Consider the following 16,688-nt stretch of genomic DNA (forward strand, 5'->3'; position numbering starts at 1 on the left):
GATTGACCCATCAGTTATTCAAAATACTCAACAAAAAATTATTTCCTCTGTAAATTTTGCAGTTGGTGTCACCCCCCCCCCCCCGCCCTCTCTCGAATGGTAGTTTTTAGTGTGCACAGTTAATAGTAAATATGTTTATCTATAGTCAGATATAAATACAGATGGATCAACAATAATTAATCATTAATGAACCGACAAAAAGCATATTTCGTGTGTATATATTTGCAATTTATCGCCATGGTGTCACCCCTTAAATGGTGTCACCCTGTGCGGTCCGCACCCCCCCCCACCTAGCGACGCCTCTGCCTTAGATTAGATATAATGCTTTAATTAATTGAACTGTGTGAAATCGCCAGACGACAATAGAAGAATGTTTTCGCCGCATTTCGCTGTTTTTTTTTAAATAATTTTATTCTGTTTATATGTGTAGACCTATATATGCCTACATTACACAGTAGCAAATTAAAGGCTTATGCGAAAAATAAGAATGTAAGAAACGTTGCGTTCTTCTTTAAGTTTCCCAGCTGCATCATAGCATATGACCACAGTTTTAGACAGTTATCATATGAAAACAAAGATGTGAATTTAATTTTGTTAGGGTCAGGCAAAGTCACGTTTTGATCTTTAAAATAGAAAAATATTTGGCCCACTTTTAAACAGAGTATTATTTTAATTTTAAAAGATGATTAATTAAATTTCAATTTTTAGCAAGGGCAGATCACCGTGGTGCTGTTTAAGTCAGGTATTCTCATGTTCGTGTGGATCAGGTTCAGATTTACCTGCGCCAGAGGCGTAGCGAGGGGTGGGGTGGGAGGGGACGGGGGATTTGGACCACACCGGTTGACAGTACTTAATGGGGAGGGGGGGGGGTGGTGACACCAAGGCAAAAATAGAAAAACATAAAAAAGAAAAGTGATCATTCCAGTTAAACAAGTGATAAATTAGTGTTAAATGGTCTTTTTAAGAGCAAAAGGGACAATGCCCGACAAAGATGGGGAGGGGGAGGGGGGGGGAGGTGACACTATGACGGAAAAACTACTAACTATAGAGAAAGCAATGCTACATCCAGCTGTGTTAATAACCGAGTATAGATAAGCCGGGGGGGGGGGGGTCGGATTTAATTTTTCGGAGGGGGGGGGGGTCGGACACTATTAAAAGTATATATTTTCTGTATAAATTATATTTCGTTCGGTGTGTGTGGGGGGGGGGGGGGGTGTAACTCTTCTGGGGTGGGGGTATAAAGGGTTAACTTTTGTTTTAGGAGGGCGAAATTTATAATGTAATGGGGGTGAGGGGGGGGGGGTCTGTGTAACTACTTTAAGTGAGCACTTGCAAATTATAAATGGTGCACAAATTATCACGTATAAGGTGGGGGGTGGGGGAGGGATTTTACTTTTTCATATGGTGTTTTTTACGGGGTTGACCTGATGTCCAGTCGGTCTTGTATATGTCGGCTATTTGTCCATGTTGACACCATTAGGGGGATGACACCAAAGCAAAAGTTGCGAGATTTACAGAAGAAAAATAGTTTTTTGCTAGTTCAGTTAATAACTAATTACGTTAAATAGTCTTTTTTTTTAAATGACGATCCATGACGTTAACTTTATTAATATACAGAAAACAATGTGACAACCAGCCATACACATCAGAGGCGTAGCGATGGGGGGCAGGGGGGTACATATGTCCCCGGGCGCCGACCTTAGGGGCGCCAAAATGGGTAGTAGAAACAAATTAAAATGTCATTTTAGATGCATTTTTGCATTATAAATAGTTTAAGGGGGTGGGGTGGGGTGCAAATCAAAAGTTTGAGGGGGGGGGGGTCGGGGGGGGGGGTGTGCAAATCGAAAGTTTGAAGGGTGTTGCAAATCGAAAGAAAGTTTGAGGGGGGGGGGGTGCAAATTAAAAATTTGCTCCCGGGGGGGGGGACGCCAAATTGAAAGTTTGTACCCGGGCGCCAGGAAGGGTCGCTACGCCTCTGATACACATATACACATGATTATAAATATTCATATACATGCACGTGTATTTGGCATATATTTAAATTAAAATTTATTATGACTTTTATGTCTCTACAATTTGAGAGACAATAATTTCTATTCATTTAACAAATATAAAATTTGTGTCAATTTTTTTTGCGTGCGACTTTACATTTTGGTCATAATTAAACCATCTGATGCATTAGAAGAGAAATAACTATTAGCAAACTGGTTTCAAATGAAACTGATGGATTAACTCCCTTGGGCAGAAAACGTGCTAGTTTCAAGACATTTTGTTGAAACGTTAAGAAGTGAAGTCATTAATACGATTTCCATTACGTACAATTAAGCACACTATATGTACTAAATAGCTTGTGATTTAACGAAGATATTTTAATTTTGTTCTGACTGTCGCACACATTTTATACCAAGTCTAGGCCCTATTCAAAATGTTATATTAATAAATGACGTATTATCTCGCGATATGTAATCAATTTTTCCGGAAGTTGCGCACTTGGAATGCGCGTATTTAATGTCACTAGGAAGACTGTGGTTTACGTGTTCTAGCGCATTATAATTTCGATTTTTCTCTTATTACTTCATTGAAAATAAATCTGCGTATTTGGCAGTAAGTCCTGTGTATATACTTTCATAAAGCGTAATTAGAAATTCATTTGTACCCAACACTTTATCTATAAAAGCCAGAGGAAATGCTAAAAAAAAACAACTTAGTCTATCGCTCAGCTCAGTTCCGATTCGTCTCACCACAGCAGTCAGTAGACCCTGCTCTACTGACTGATGAAGATGCTGGGTCACCAGTTCACTGATTCTCAATAAATAATTACGTTATCCCTCAGTCATCTAGGCTAACCTAGTTTTTAAAATTATTATCGAGTAGATTTACCACAACTTCTTGATTAATGTAGCCCGTGAATTAAATTTTAAAAAAATCAAGTCCTAGCCTCACAGTCCTCACAGCTTGGCCAACCTCACTGGCCTCACTGATTTCTAACTGCTAAGGCAGCTAAAGACTAAAGTTTAGATCTAGAAATCTAGATCTACGCTAGACTAGATTCTAGATTTCACTGTCCCACTCATACCTATAACAGTAACTTAGTTACTTGATTGAGTGACACAAGTAGATCTAGAAGATCTAGCTAGATCTAATCTAGATCTAGCCTAGCCCATTCTGTCTAGTGTAGTTACAAGTTAGTTAACACTTTTCCCCCATAAATAGCACCTCGAATCGTTACTCTAGACTAGACTTTAGAAACCTGTTTCAATTTAGATTTAGATCTTATTTGGTGTATGTGTTAACATTTGAGGGGGGGGGGGGGTGCAAATCGAACACTTGAAAGTTTGTCCCAGGGAAGGGTCGCTATGCCTCTGGGGTGTGACACCATTACGCCACTGATTATGCCACAATGCTTTTAAGAGAATCTTTAAAAAGGGGTGTTACTACTAAAATACAATTATGACGTGCCAATGTCCATGCTATCCCTTGCAAGTCCCAGAAAAGCCCTATAAACTATAACCCAAATTTTGTAAACTTAAGTAAACCATAAAACTACAATACTGTCAATACAACCTAACTCAGTATGTTTTTTGAAGAGTCTATTATCTGATATAAGTAGTACATATACTCTTATTGTTAGGCCTATTGATAATTTTCAATTGATTATTAATTTAGTCTAATGACTAAATCTAATCCACGGTTATATTTTCGTTTTTCTAAGCCCCTATATTAGTTACATCAAGTCTAGAGTCTAGATCTATTTTTATATTCAAACCTAATAGGCTAATGGCTAATAGGGATTAAAATCCACAAACTGTTTCTATTTTCAATTTATTTTGCCTATTAATAGAAATTTTTTAGTTTTTATTAGGTTAATTAGATTCTACCTTTGTTTGAGAGAAGCCAGAAATTCCATGATCCTAATTAGTTATTTATTAGGGTAGGCTAAACAAATCACCCTTGAGAGAATGTATCTTTAATGATTTTTGCAACACAGTCCACCCGCTAACTATAAAAAAGTTGTGTCCTGTTTATGAGCATAGGATAGCAATTTAATTTTTTTTGGATTAGTTGCAGTGTTGGTATAAGTAGGCTCCTAATAGTGGCTTATAGTTAGTGGCTTATAGTTTGCTACCATTTTATTACAAGCAGTTCTGCTTGTTTCTTTTTACTTGTAATATTGTTGAGGATTCCTTCAACACACTTTATTGCATGTCAGCATATTAATATGAGTCAAATGGCCAAACAGCTTTACTGATAATTTAGGTACAGTTTTAACTACTTCTTAAGTTATGTCTGAACTGTCAGTTGTAACATGTGATTTATGGTTAATTTTAGCCTAGCCATTCACTTACACTACACGGTTAGTTTCTTATCCAGTAGAACACTGATAATAATAAATCAGAAACAGTCAATATTGTTTTTAAGTGGCAGCTTTGATACTGTTATAATAATGTGAACATCAACTAGCAGTTCATTTACAATGGAATAAAATTCATGTTTGATTTATATCCATTCTTTTGATAAAAATAACTTAGTTTTTATTTCACTACCCAAAACAAGATTAAGAGGCTCAACATTTAGACACATCTGATCAGAATCTCAAATATATTTGTACAATTTAATAAAATCCTTCAAAATTAAAATTAAATGTGTGATCAGAATGCACATTTGAAGGGCTCAATGGAAAAAATTACTTACACATTTGATTATTTTGATCGAAAATGATTAAACTGCACCTTACTTTAAAATATTTTGTTGCATTTGCAAAATCATCTTTGTGGTTGAGTTTTATACTAAATACAACTGTTTTTCTCAAAACTTTCAAATTACACTAAGGTACTTTTCCCACTGGGTACAACTATTGATATAGATAATAATTAACATTTTTCTAAACCTATATTTTTTAAAGGCCCTATAGTTTTTATTTTTTTAATTAAACAAATCTCATTATTTTATTTTATCTTACCAAAGAACTTCATGCTTAAGGTCTTAAATGTATGTAAGCCTATTTTAAGAATTATAGCATAGTATGTTGGATATAAAAGAACTCTTTAGTTGTCAGTAGGGAAATGTATTTAGATCCCACACTTCCAATAGTGTAACGGTAAGCTTTCTTCAGGAAATAATGTTTATCACAAAATGATTCTGTGTAACTTCTTTAAGTGAGATAAAGACATGCAAATTATCAAAGCCTCTTAAACTAGTGTAACTCTGAAGCCATTTGTTATCTACATGTCACCTCTAGTTAATGAAAATTGATCAGGCTAGAGTTGTATATGTAGGCCTACCACTACTGCATGTGTTAGTATAGTTACAACTAATTTACATGGTGATGGCTTAGGTGGGAGAAACTGTTTACCTACTTTTATGCATTGGTCTAGTCTCTAAGTCTAGTCAAAAGACTTTGGTCTAAAGCAATTAAAGCATCAATAGGTTTGTTAGCTCTAAACCTGTTTAACAAGTAGTAGGCTTGAATATGTTCAGTATTCTTAGGGGGTCCACTTTACAAACATAATGGCTAGGGAGGACTATTATTAGTATTAAACAAAAAAAATGTATGTTATATAGAATAAAAAGGCACATATAGTAATCAGGCTTTTAATTATTTTTTTGTATGTAGATTTGCTTTGGTGTCTTGTACTGATGATTTTTAAAACTATTTAAAAATTGAATTATGTTCTCACTTTTTAACACTGTGGCTCCATTGAATAACATGTGCCAGGTTACAGTGACCCTGTTAAAGTTGACTATGAATATCACAGCATGATGCCAACTTTGTTCTCCTGCTGTTTTCCACTCTAGACTTTTAAGTGATTATGTTCTGGTGTTATTTTTAGCCAACCTTTTCTTTTTAAATATTTCATGGTCTGGAGTAGAGGCTACAAACTTCTATTTACCAATGAATCAGATAGTTCATAATTATATTCTTTCTTAGTTTTTTGCCTAATTTTTTGTTTTCTCATGCAAACAATACTTTTACTAAAAATTCAGCTCATAAACAATAGAAGTTTATACTGTAACTGTAAAATATCTGTAATAGTCTGTAGTAAACCAGGGTTATTCTAGTATTATCATATTTCTATATTCCTGTTGTTACCTATGGTATCTTTAAATTTTTTAAGCTTGATCATAATCTTTAACATATCCTGGAGTCAAAATATATAGCTGTTCACATTTTTCTTTCCAGATCCCAGGGATACGTATAATGGCAACATTCTAAGTTGTCCTGAAATAATTTGCTGTATTTTCAAAGTTCTTACTTCATAAGTGGATTTACCTTCTTGAAAGGATTCTTCAAGATGGTTTTGTCTCAAAGACAAAAAGATGAACTGTAAGTTATCAATATATGTATTCTGTATTTATATGTTTTTACAGTTAGACATTTTTTAGAAACAATTACTCCCAAGTATTACTGACCCATACTAATATCAAGCACGCAATTCTAAAAGCAACTAGACCCTTTTCTTATAGAATTCATTGTCAATAGGTCATAATGTGATTAGTGGCTGGTCCCTTAGTTTTCCATCTGCCTCCATTTCATCCCCCTCTCTCCTTGTTGGTTCATGTGGTCCTGTTTAAAAATAGCCAGGAATGAGATGTGGAGGGGGTGGGGCTATTTTCTAAGATCAATAACTTGAAACCAGAAAGAATTTGGCTATACTGTTGGCCAGGCTTCCAGTAGCTGAATCCAAACTTTGTTGTCCAATAGTCATTTGACATTTAGAAACCACAAAATTTTGGTCTCTTGTTCATTTAACTATTCATCCTAGCATTCACAAATTATCTTATGCTTCTGAAAGGGTTTTTGGTAGTAATGTCAAGTGACATTCAATAACATGTCTGATGTTGCCAGAACTTAAGGCTGAAATCATTTAATTAAAATGGTTTTCATATATGTAAATAGATTTAAATTTACAGGAAAACCTGTATCTTTTATTTATTTATTGTGCTATTCTTTCAAAGAAAATAAACATCTGTAATTAGGGTAGTGTTTATGAGTCTTCCATTAATAAAAACAATACATCTTTGTGCTGATAATTTATCCCTTCCTCTCTATGTCAATAATAAAAAAAATCCAATTATTTTTAAATATGGGAAATTACTTTACAGCTACACTACATTACTTTTAGTAGTGCTAAAGTGTGACATCGTATCACCCAGACATTTTAATTATATAATTGTGAATCATATGTAATTGATAACTCTAGGTTTATATTTACCCCTTATCTTTACCCCTCCCTCATCTGTACATACCTGGTGTAAAAGTTCAATTAGCTTGGTTAAGCTTTCTAGTTTGTGTTGGTAATTGTTGACACACAAGTCCATTGATAAATTACCCCCCCCCCCCCCCCCTCCCCCATTATCTCATTGTACACCATCCACCTGTGGTTTATGTCTCTTGTATTGACCAGTGTCACCTTTAATTAATGATAGCTCATTGTCCTTCAACCCTGGCTTACAACTCTGTGTTATAGCCTGGTCATAGAACACATGGATGGTTTAAACATTGGTATATTGTTGTGTAGCTGGTGTGTTGTTGTGTAGCTGGTGTGTTAGGGTGAACCCTTGCATTTTGATGGCCTGGTCATAGAACACATGGATGGTTTAAACATTGGCTGTGTTGTTGTGTAGCTGGTGTGTTGTTGTGTAGTTGGTGAACCACTGTACTAGTAGGCGCAGCACAATTACAAGTCAACACCACATGCCAAGTACATTGGGTGATCTAATCCGCTACGCTTATGTCAATTATACCGACCAACCTTGCTGACTCTGTGTATTGTAGACGGTCCCGCCCTCCCTCCCCTTCCCATCGATTTTTTGTTGGATTATTGGATACCATAGTTTGTGCAGTGGGGAGTTATCTGGTAATATCTCGTGCTAGGGTTGGTGCTGGCTAGCTGGTTAAAGCTCACTGCCATGTCGTTTTATTTACATGGTACCCCGTGTGACGTCATCGCTGGGCTTCTATCGATTGGTGGGGTGTCCACTCTTTATCAGCTGTAAACAATTTTCTACAGAGGCACTCATGTCTCTGTGATTCGTGTTGTAAGTAAATCGCTGATGTTAATCAGCTCTATGTGTAAGACAAATAAAGGCCCGATTTAAAAGGCGAACGTTAAACAACTCGCCAGTGTATTGGTTGATACAAGATTTAGTGGCTGTTTGTGTTTCACTCAATGGGCTCTGGCTGACGTCAGCGGCAAGGCGGCCTTTTTATCCATTGGACAATATTTTTGGCTGCCACACTTTTTCATTGAATAAACCCGGCGACACAGCGCGGGAAGAATGCCGAATGGGGAATGTGGAATTCAAGCACTATCGGTGTTTGGGATAGCTGCTCTCGTTGGGGCGCTAGTTGTATAATAATGTATGGGCTCGGCGGGGTTGTTTCCTACATTTTTTTTTGTTGCGACAGGCGATCCACTTTATCCTTAACGCCGTGTGTGATCCAGACATCGACAGGTTGGGTCTTGGCTGAAGAAATCGATATTTCGATAGCTCATTTACATATTTAATCTAATTACCGGTAGGCCGTCCGATGGTATTAGATTACTTAACGAATGTTGGTAGCGACACAGTGGGTATGTTGGTGACGGTCCGTTGGTGACGTTTTGTCAGCGAGCATGGATATTTGAATTCAAGGAAAAAATGTATACCCCCCCCCCCTTTGTTAATATGCATTAACAACTTGTTTATTCAATCCGAGTAACGATTAGCGTAGTTTGTACTACGCTGTACTTAATTAACCATATCCGTTATCATCCCGGCGTTTACTCTTCCCTTGTCCTTTGACCTACTACAGCGAGTATAGAGGACGTGTTCCGACTATCCTGCTCCTATGACATATTTCACCTGCATTTCGCCTCACGATGCTCTAAATTAGTTTTAATAGCAGTTTAAACTCAATAAAAGACGGAGTCCCAGGTTAATCGCAGAGAAAATGCTAAAATCTTGAACCAATGAGTTGCCGTTGTGAGTGACGTCACCGTACGGTAGCGCTCAGAAATAGATTAGGCTAGCCTTCCGCGCATCTCTTTATCTCAATGAATACCGACAGGGGAGTTAACCCCCATTCTCTCCTCGCCCCTCCTCTTGTTTATAGGCTTAAAATAGCTCACATTCGGATTCGGGTTTGATATGGATGAAAAACGCGTTACCTGTAGCCAGCCAAAACTCGCGTGCTTTACCTGTAGCTAAGTTCACACATGTCCGGTGTGATGAAGGGGAGGGGAGGAAAAAAATTAGCTTGGCCATAAGCCTACCTCGCTACACCAGGGTCGATCTCTCGGGTGGAGGGGTGGGCAATGGGACCCAGCTCTTAGTCATTATCTCACTGTACTTGGGCGTGAGCAAATATTTGAAAAGGTCAAGTGTAAGACTTCCTCTATCAGTTCTAAGAATTGTTGGAACTATAACAATGCATTGAAAGCATCTTGTCCCTCTCTACTCAAGCAGACTACTCTTAAGAAATTAACTGAAGAGCTAGTTTCATGCAACTAATAAAAAATAATTAAAAGCATACAGCTTTCTCTAAGTGTAGAGTTATGAAAACATGACACCACATAAAATATTTATACAGCTGTTACTCTGCAAAAAAATATAATTAAATACTTCCTGTGTAGTACAGAATCCTTCCACAACTTGATGATCACCTGCCACATTGCATAGATATTTCATGCAAATTAAAGAACCCCACAAAATTGTACATCACAGTTATATTAGTAGACCAAATATATCTATATGCTTTAGAATAAAAGTTAGGTAAAAACAATCCGCTTTTCAAATAAGCTGAGTAATCTGTTTTAAATATCCAGCTGTGATTGTGTTTCTTTCTTGTATTTAACTGTATTTGGGTATTAGTTTCACACAGACAAGAGGAACTTTTTCACCATCTAGAACCATTGAAGACTATATATGCTCAATAACTTCATCAACAGCCACATAATTGCTAATATTTATCCTTTTAAAAATTTGTTTAAATCTTAACAGCAACAAAGCTATAGCAGACTACCTGTATACAAATGGATTTCAAGGTGCACTTGAACACTTTCAAAAAGAGGCTGGCATGGTAATACCTTTTTACTCCATATTTTTATGGCTTAAAATAACAATGAAATGAATACATTTTAATAAAATAATTCATTTGACTTTTATTCAATTTTTTTCTTCAATATTTACTTCATTAGACCCCAGAGATAGAAAAGAAATTCAGTGGATTACTTGAAAAAAGATGGACCTCTGTTATCAGACTACAGAAAAAGGTATTTTGATAAAAATACATTGTACGTAAAGAAAACTTAGTCTAAAATGTATATTTTTATTTCTATTATTCTTATTTTTCAAATAAAGGTGATGGATCTAGAAACCAAGTTGGCAGAAGCAGAAGAAGAAGTTAACAGTGGTGCCCCAACTCGAGACCGCAGATCCCCAGGTGAATGGATTCCCCGCCCTCCAGAAAGATACAGCCTGAATGGTCACCGCAGTCCTATAACACGTGTGGTGTTTCACCCAGTTTTCAGTGTTATGGTTTCATGCAGTGAAGATGCTACTATCAGAGTAGGTTTCTCTTACATTTTTAGATTTCTTAAGATTCCCTAATTATGTTAAATACATTTTGTTTTTAAAATATTAATAAAATGAGTTGATATTTCCTGTTACAAAAGGAGTAATTGACCCCAATATTTCCCCATTGTTATCCAGGTTTGGGACTATGAAACTGGTGACTATGAGAGAACACTCAAAGGTCACACAGACTCTGTACAAGACGTAGCTTTTGACAGTGCTGGCAAATATCTTGGTAAATAGTGTTTTCATTAATATGTAATGTCTGTTTGGTGCAAGCTCAATTGATCAATATTAACATTTTACTACTTATAACTAGAATTAATAAAATTGTTACAAAATTAATTGATAATATATTGCCACTCTACAGTGTCATGCTCAGCAGACTTAAGTATAAAAATCTGGGATTTCAATGGATATGAATGTATCAAGACAATGATGGGTGAGTATAAGTACTTTAGGAAGTGTAAAAAATTGTACAATAATTTACTCATCGTTCATTGAGTCCGGAAGTCATTAAACACAACACTATTTTTGGTCAGATTATGGGGGCTAATTACTGGTATAACTTCTTGTTTGTTTTTACTGTTAGTGATTTGCTTTCCATTAAAACATTTCTTGTAAAACTTAGAAAAATTAATTTTATGAAAGTCAATTATTGTTGAAAAAGTTTTCTATGTATTGTAATCAAAGTAATTGTCTATTGTTTAGGTCATGACCACAATGTTTCCAGTGTTACATTCATGCCATCAGGAGATTTTGTTGTCTCTTCATCCAGAGATAAAACTATTAAAATGTGGGAGGTGGCTACAGGGTATGTTTTACATCCAACACTTTCATTTGTAGTGTAAAATTAGTTCTTAAGGGCATGGGCGGGTGTACTTTTCGTCATAAATCCACTAAATCATCGATTTCCCACTTTTACTTGATCTATACAGAATAACCATCGTTGAATCTAAAAATGACATTGTTATGACCCTAAAATTAGTATTTAATTATGAAAAACCGGGTTCAATGTAGTGTGTACAGGGTCTTTTGTTTAATTTTTTAGTAAAAATAGCAATTTTTCGACCTAGAAAAGTACTATTAGGCTTCGCGGAAACCTAATGTGTTTCATATCAATGGAAAGGCCGTGACCTCCTTTCTTTATTTGTTCTAAAATTAAATGACCAATCAAAATACCTATTTTAATGTGATTATTTTTCTACGTCATAAAGTTGTTTATTTTACTCAGTCGGGTTTTTCCGGTATGCAAATTTTTGACCTCAATTTTTTCATTGGCATACGGCGGCGGAAGCTAGTTAGCGATTGGTCGTTTCGCTTCGTAAGTAAACATTCCCTTAGTTTCAGCGCGTTGCTAAGTTTGATCTAGTTTTGTTTCTCTAAGCTTCTGTAAAATACTTACATTATTTTAACATATAATTATTTCAATTAAATATACTATTAACAGTTTAGATTAGTTTGTGTGAATTATCATAAGCAGTGAGGCGATTTAATTTGTTTCTCTTTCGATAATGCGTAGAACAAAACACTCGCTAAAAATAGATACACTACACACATCTAACTAATTTACTAAAGCTAGGGCACGTCCGAATGCAACTGATTGCAGCTACCTCCACTCAATCTAGCACTATTCAGACAAGCACTGGTGCAGATGTAATATGCACATTTACTAAGAAACTGCGGCAATGTAAGACACAGTTTTTACAGACAGAAGAAAGCACTGTTACATCTCGTACTGGTAGTACTAATTGTAAACCACAGCCATGCAGAATTATTGTCGACTGTGATTTGCTTCTTGATGTTATCAATACATGTGATGTAGTGGCTACTATTGATGAAAAAGGTGTAAAGGGTTTGCTTCAAGCATGGTGTGGCAGTAATAAAAATGTTGTAAACCGTAAGTATACAACTGCAAAAGAATCCAGAACAAGGCCTTTCACAATAAACAAAGACATCGTCTTATCATAATTGGCTTTAGACATGAGACCATGCAAAATATACTTCTGTTTCTGCGATAGCATAATTCAATTTTGGGCCCAGGCATGTTATGGCATTGCTGTCAAAAGAAGGAAACCATAGTCGAAGACTCAGTGAAGGACGCGAAAAAAGACGCCATGACAACAGCTTTACTACAACTCTAGGTAAAACAAAGAGCGCCAGAAAAAAATAAAACTAACAGCCGAACAAGCTCAGAAGGAATATATTCAGCAGCACCAAACTTCAGGCTATAAATGTGGTCGATTTTAGTGACATACAGCGATAAATTTTCATTTTTTGCAACTTTTTGTTAGTTTTTTGCGTTTTTCTCAGTTTGATGTTTTTTTGTACAATTGTTGAAATAACTTTGTTAATAATTATCAGAACTGAACTAAATTTGCTCCAGTTACTCTTTATATATGTTCAAATAAAACTGATAGAACACTTTTGGAATTTTTGTAAAAAAAAAATTTTTGTTGTTGAAATAGTGAAAAAATTGGACGAAATAATGAAATTTTTACAGTGATGTTTGAAAAAAAAAAGTAAAAAAAAAACTATTTTCTTTTTTGAAAATGTAATCTATCAGAAGTCTTAAACACATGTGTCTGCAGACTATATTAAGTTTTCATGAAATTTGTACAAACCATTTTTGAGTTATTTCCATTTAAAAATCGTTAATAAAATCCAATATGGCCGCTGTCACCATGGCAACGCAAGATTTAAAAAATTAAAAAAAATATTTTTATGCTTAACTCTTTGAGTTATAACTATTAGCCAAGTATTACATCTTTAGACTCGGAAATAAGAAAGTTGGTACTCATCACCCGCCCATGCCCTTAAGTTTCCAAGAGTTAGATTGTATTGTGGCTGAACTATGTCTAGTACAAAACTTAAGTTCCTATCTGTCAATGGAATAAAAATGGGTTTTCTTTTAAAAAACAGCTACTGCATAAAAACATACACTGGCCACAGAGAATGGGTTCGAATGGTCAAAGTTTACCAAGATGGATCTTTACTGGCCAGTTGCTCTAATGATCAGGTAATATATTTTCTTCTCTAAAACCATAATAATGCTGTTACTGTAGTATTTATATTTATTTTACTTGAGTTTTTTTATAACACAAATGGGTCAAATTGTAAACCAAGATCAGTTGTAATTACAAACCTCAACCACTGAGATGTGGCTATAATAGCAACACCGTATGGCTTAAAATGGTTAGTTTAATCACATACTTAAATGTATTTGATTCCCTCAGAAAGAATGTTTACATTTGTGTCTTAGACTGTTCGGGTTTGGGTGACTGCCACAAAGGAATGTAAAGCTGAACTCAGGGAGCACGAGCATGTTGTGGAATGTATAGCCTGGGCACCTGATTCAGCTCAACCTGCCATCAATGAGGCTGCTGGGACTGAGGTCAGTTGTTGGAAAAGCTGTGTATTGATTGGAAAAATATGTTGCTTTTATCAGTTGTTTTTTTTTTTCATTTTTATGAAATGGCCAGTGTATTATGCTATGGATATACCTATTGCATTGTTTTGGAACATTTTTCTCACTTGCCCAATGGCTTTTCTATCTTTTGAAGACAAAAACACTGGTAGTAAATTACAGTTGATTCTAATCAAATTTGTTAGACAAAATGCTGTTGTTAACATTCAAATGTTTTATTCTATCTGTCAGAGTAAGAATGCCAAGAGATCAGGACCTTTCTTACTATCAGGATCCAGAGATAAAACAATGAAGATGTGGGATGTTAGTGTAGGAGTTTGCATCTTCACTTTGGTAAGTATACAAGCTTCCAGTTGTTCAAAGTCTACCTAGGGAAGCCTGGCATGATGTGACTTTTTTGCTGATGGCATTTTTTTCTATTGCCCAGACTGGTCATGACAATTGGATACGAGGCATAGTCTTCCACCCAGGTGGCAAGTTTATTTTGTCTGCCTCTGATGATAAAACCATAAGAGTATGGGATATACAGAACAAGCGTAACCACAAGACATTGCAAGCACATCCACATTTCGTTACTTCAATTGGTAAATATATACTTCACTATTTAAGTTTGTTTTATATTGTTTGTTTTTTGGAAAATTTCCAGTTTATTTGAAACAGACGTGGACCACATACTTGCACCCCAAGCATAGCCTTAAGTAATAATTACTGCTATAACATTTCAAACTATGTATTTACTTTGAGTTAAAACATTTCTTTTGGTTTGGGATTTGCATACATTCTATAACAGATAGACATTTTAAAACAATTTCAAATAAGAGTTGTTGGATGTTATTTCCCTTAAAATTTTTGGATTATGTTTTATGGAAAGGCATTTGTAGCAAATGAGTTTAAGCTTTATATTTTTAAAAATTTAGTATTAATTTTAATTTTTGCTTTTTTTTTTTTTTAGATATGCACAGAAATTCCCCATATGTGATCACAGGAAGTGTAGACCATTCAGTCAAAGTATGGGAATGCCGTTAGGAGAACTATTGTATGACCAGAATGGACTGTAGACCAGTAACAGGAGTGAAGCCTACCAGCCTGTAAGATGGGCTGACACACAGAAGATTCATTGTTGTAGTAGTGCTTTATTTCTATTTCAACTCTTTTTTAAACATGTATGGTAACAATATCCTCATTTGGCTGCTTTAATAAGACCCAATGTGAAACATTCCTGCAAAATTTTGCACGCCAATTATTTTGATCTAACCGCAAAACTTACATAGTGATTAGGTTTCAAACACATTGTGGCTTTTGTGTTGATTCTCCTTTAAGTCATTGGTCCTTCACACAGAGTTTGTTCTGATAACTGCTGATGACACCAAACCAGCCGGGTTTGTAATTTAAGGGCAAGGGATATTTAAATTATCATATAATGGTTGTGGCTCCTTTTTTTAAAGAATGGGCTAGTCTGCAACCCTTAATTAACTCAATATGTTTTAGTCATCTAAATTACAATTGATTGAAATATGTCAAACTGGCTTTTAGAAATGAAATATTTTTTTTTTGAGAACACAATGTGTAGACCAATCTCAGGGGTGTATGATAAGGCAAGCAGGGAATCTGCCATTGTTACACCCTTATCTCCTTCCATACACTCATAGTGGACAATTTGTCTGACTATATGTATGCCTCATTGTTTTTATTTGTGATATAAATGTACCAGGCATTTTGGTGTTGATGTTTTTAACGTGCTGCTTGAAGTACTATTTTGTGGATGAATTTTTATGTCAGTATTGCACACACTTGCATCAACCGCTTCAAAATTTTTCTTCTTTGTTTTGGCTCTAGTTTGCACATTATCATCAGTTGTGTTGATAGATTTGTACAATTATTGACAGTGAACTGGCCATTATATTGACAACACTAATTATTAAAATAAATGAGAGGCAATCCTAGCTATTTTTTCGTTTTGTTTTTTAAAATTTTGTTAATTTTCTCAGAAAGTGATTCTATTTTCATTTTGTTATTAATTGGTTAGGAATTTTTAAAATTTCATTTTGTTTTCTGTCTACCCACCTGAGCTTGCATGACCATTCTAAAACTGAACCAGTTGTCATATTAAATTTTACATCTCAGCCTTGAGTATTAGCAAGCGAGTCTTAAAACCCACACATAGCCACGTAATTTGACATAAAGACTAGACGTACATCCCTGAGACCTCAGCTCCGTGTCACAGGACCGTAATACATGTGATCACTCTATGTGTTCAATAATCAAAATATTCAATATTGTCATGTGAAGCTCCCTGTATCTTTTCACACTTTGATTGGCCATTTCACATTGTTGTTTGCCCAGTGTTTTTATTTTCCTATTGAGTAGAAAATATCAAGCCTCAAATTCAGGCCCTGATAAGTTGGCCAGCACATAACGGGTTGTTTGCAAGGTAGAAAAAAAGTGTCAGTTGTAACCTTTGAACTAAAATACTAACCAAATCTTCATAGCTCTTTTCATTGGTAAGAAATGTAGTACAATATCTTAAATCTAGCTGGACATTGTGCGTAGAGTGTGGCTTGGTTTGTTCCTCTTGTATCAAGGTGCTGTCATTTCTCATACTGTAACACTTCAGTTTGGTACATTTATTTTTAGCACCTTGTCAAATTTACCCCAGAGTATTGGGAAATAATAGTCAGTGATAAACACCTACTCGTGCTCCATA

General features: G+C 35.4%; 1 protein-coding gene across 1 annotated transcript; it reads left to right on the forward strand.

Moving 5' to 3' along the window:
- The first annotated feature begins 2,494 nt into the window (after positions 1-2,494).
- Positions 2,495-15,927, forward strand: LOC131954448 (lissencephaly-1 homolog). The gene is made up of 13 exons (XM_059318121.1): positions 2,495-2,604; positions 6,182-6,325; positions 9,985-10,063; positions 10,182-10,256; positions 10,345-10,551; positions 10,696-10,792; positions 10,928-10,999; positions 11,269-11,371; positions 13,480-13,576; positions 13,820-13,951; positions 14,216-14,317; positions 14,412-14,568; positions 14,937-15,927. The coding sequence occupies exons 2-13, from the start codon at positions 6,294-6,296 to the stop codon at positions 15,008-15,010; spliced, it is 1,227 nt and encodes a 408-aa protein (XP_059174104.1). The 5' UTR covers positions 2,495-2,604; positions 6,182-6,293; the 3' UTR covers positions 15,011-15,927.
- Positions 15,928-16,688: the final 761 nt, after the last annotated feature.

This window comes from Physella acuta, unplaced genomic scaffold (assembly GCF_028476545.2).
Source record: "Physella acuta isolate Inbredline_101_S28 unplaced genomic scaffold, ASM2847654v3 ptg001000l, whole genome shotgun sequence".
NCBI lineage: Eukaryota > Metazoa > Mollusca > Gastropoda > Physidae > Physella > Physella acuta.

What these genes read in the sequence shown, in the direction of transcription:
- LOC131954448 (XM_059318121.1), top strand. Translation starts at nt 6,294, where the DNA reads ATGGTTTTGTCTCAAAGACAAAAAGATGAACT. An exon ending in TTCAAAAAGAGGCTGGCATG is followed by an intron (nt 10,064 to 10,181) that starts GTAATACCTTTT and finishes TTACTTCATTAG; the next exon opens with ACCCCAGAGATAGAAAAGAA. An exon ending in GAGTTTGCATCTTCACTTTG is followed by an intron (nt 14,318 to 14,411) that starts GTAAGTATACAA and finishes TCTATTGCCCAG; the next exon opens with ACTGGTCATGACAATTGGAT.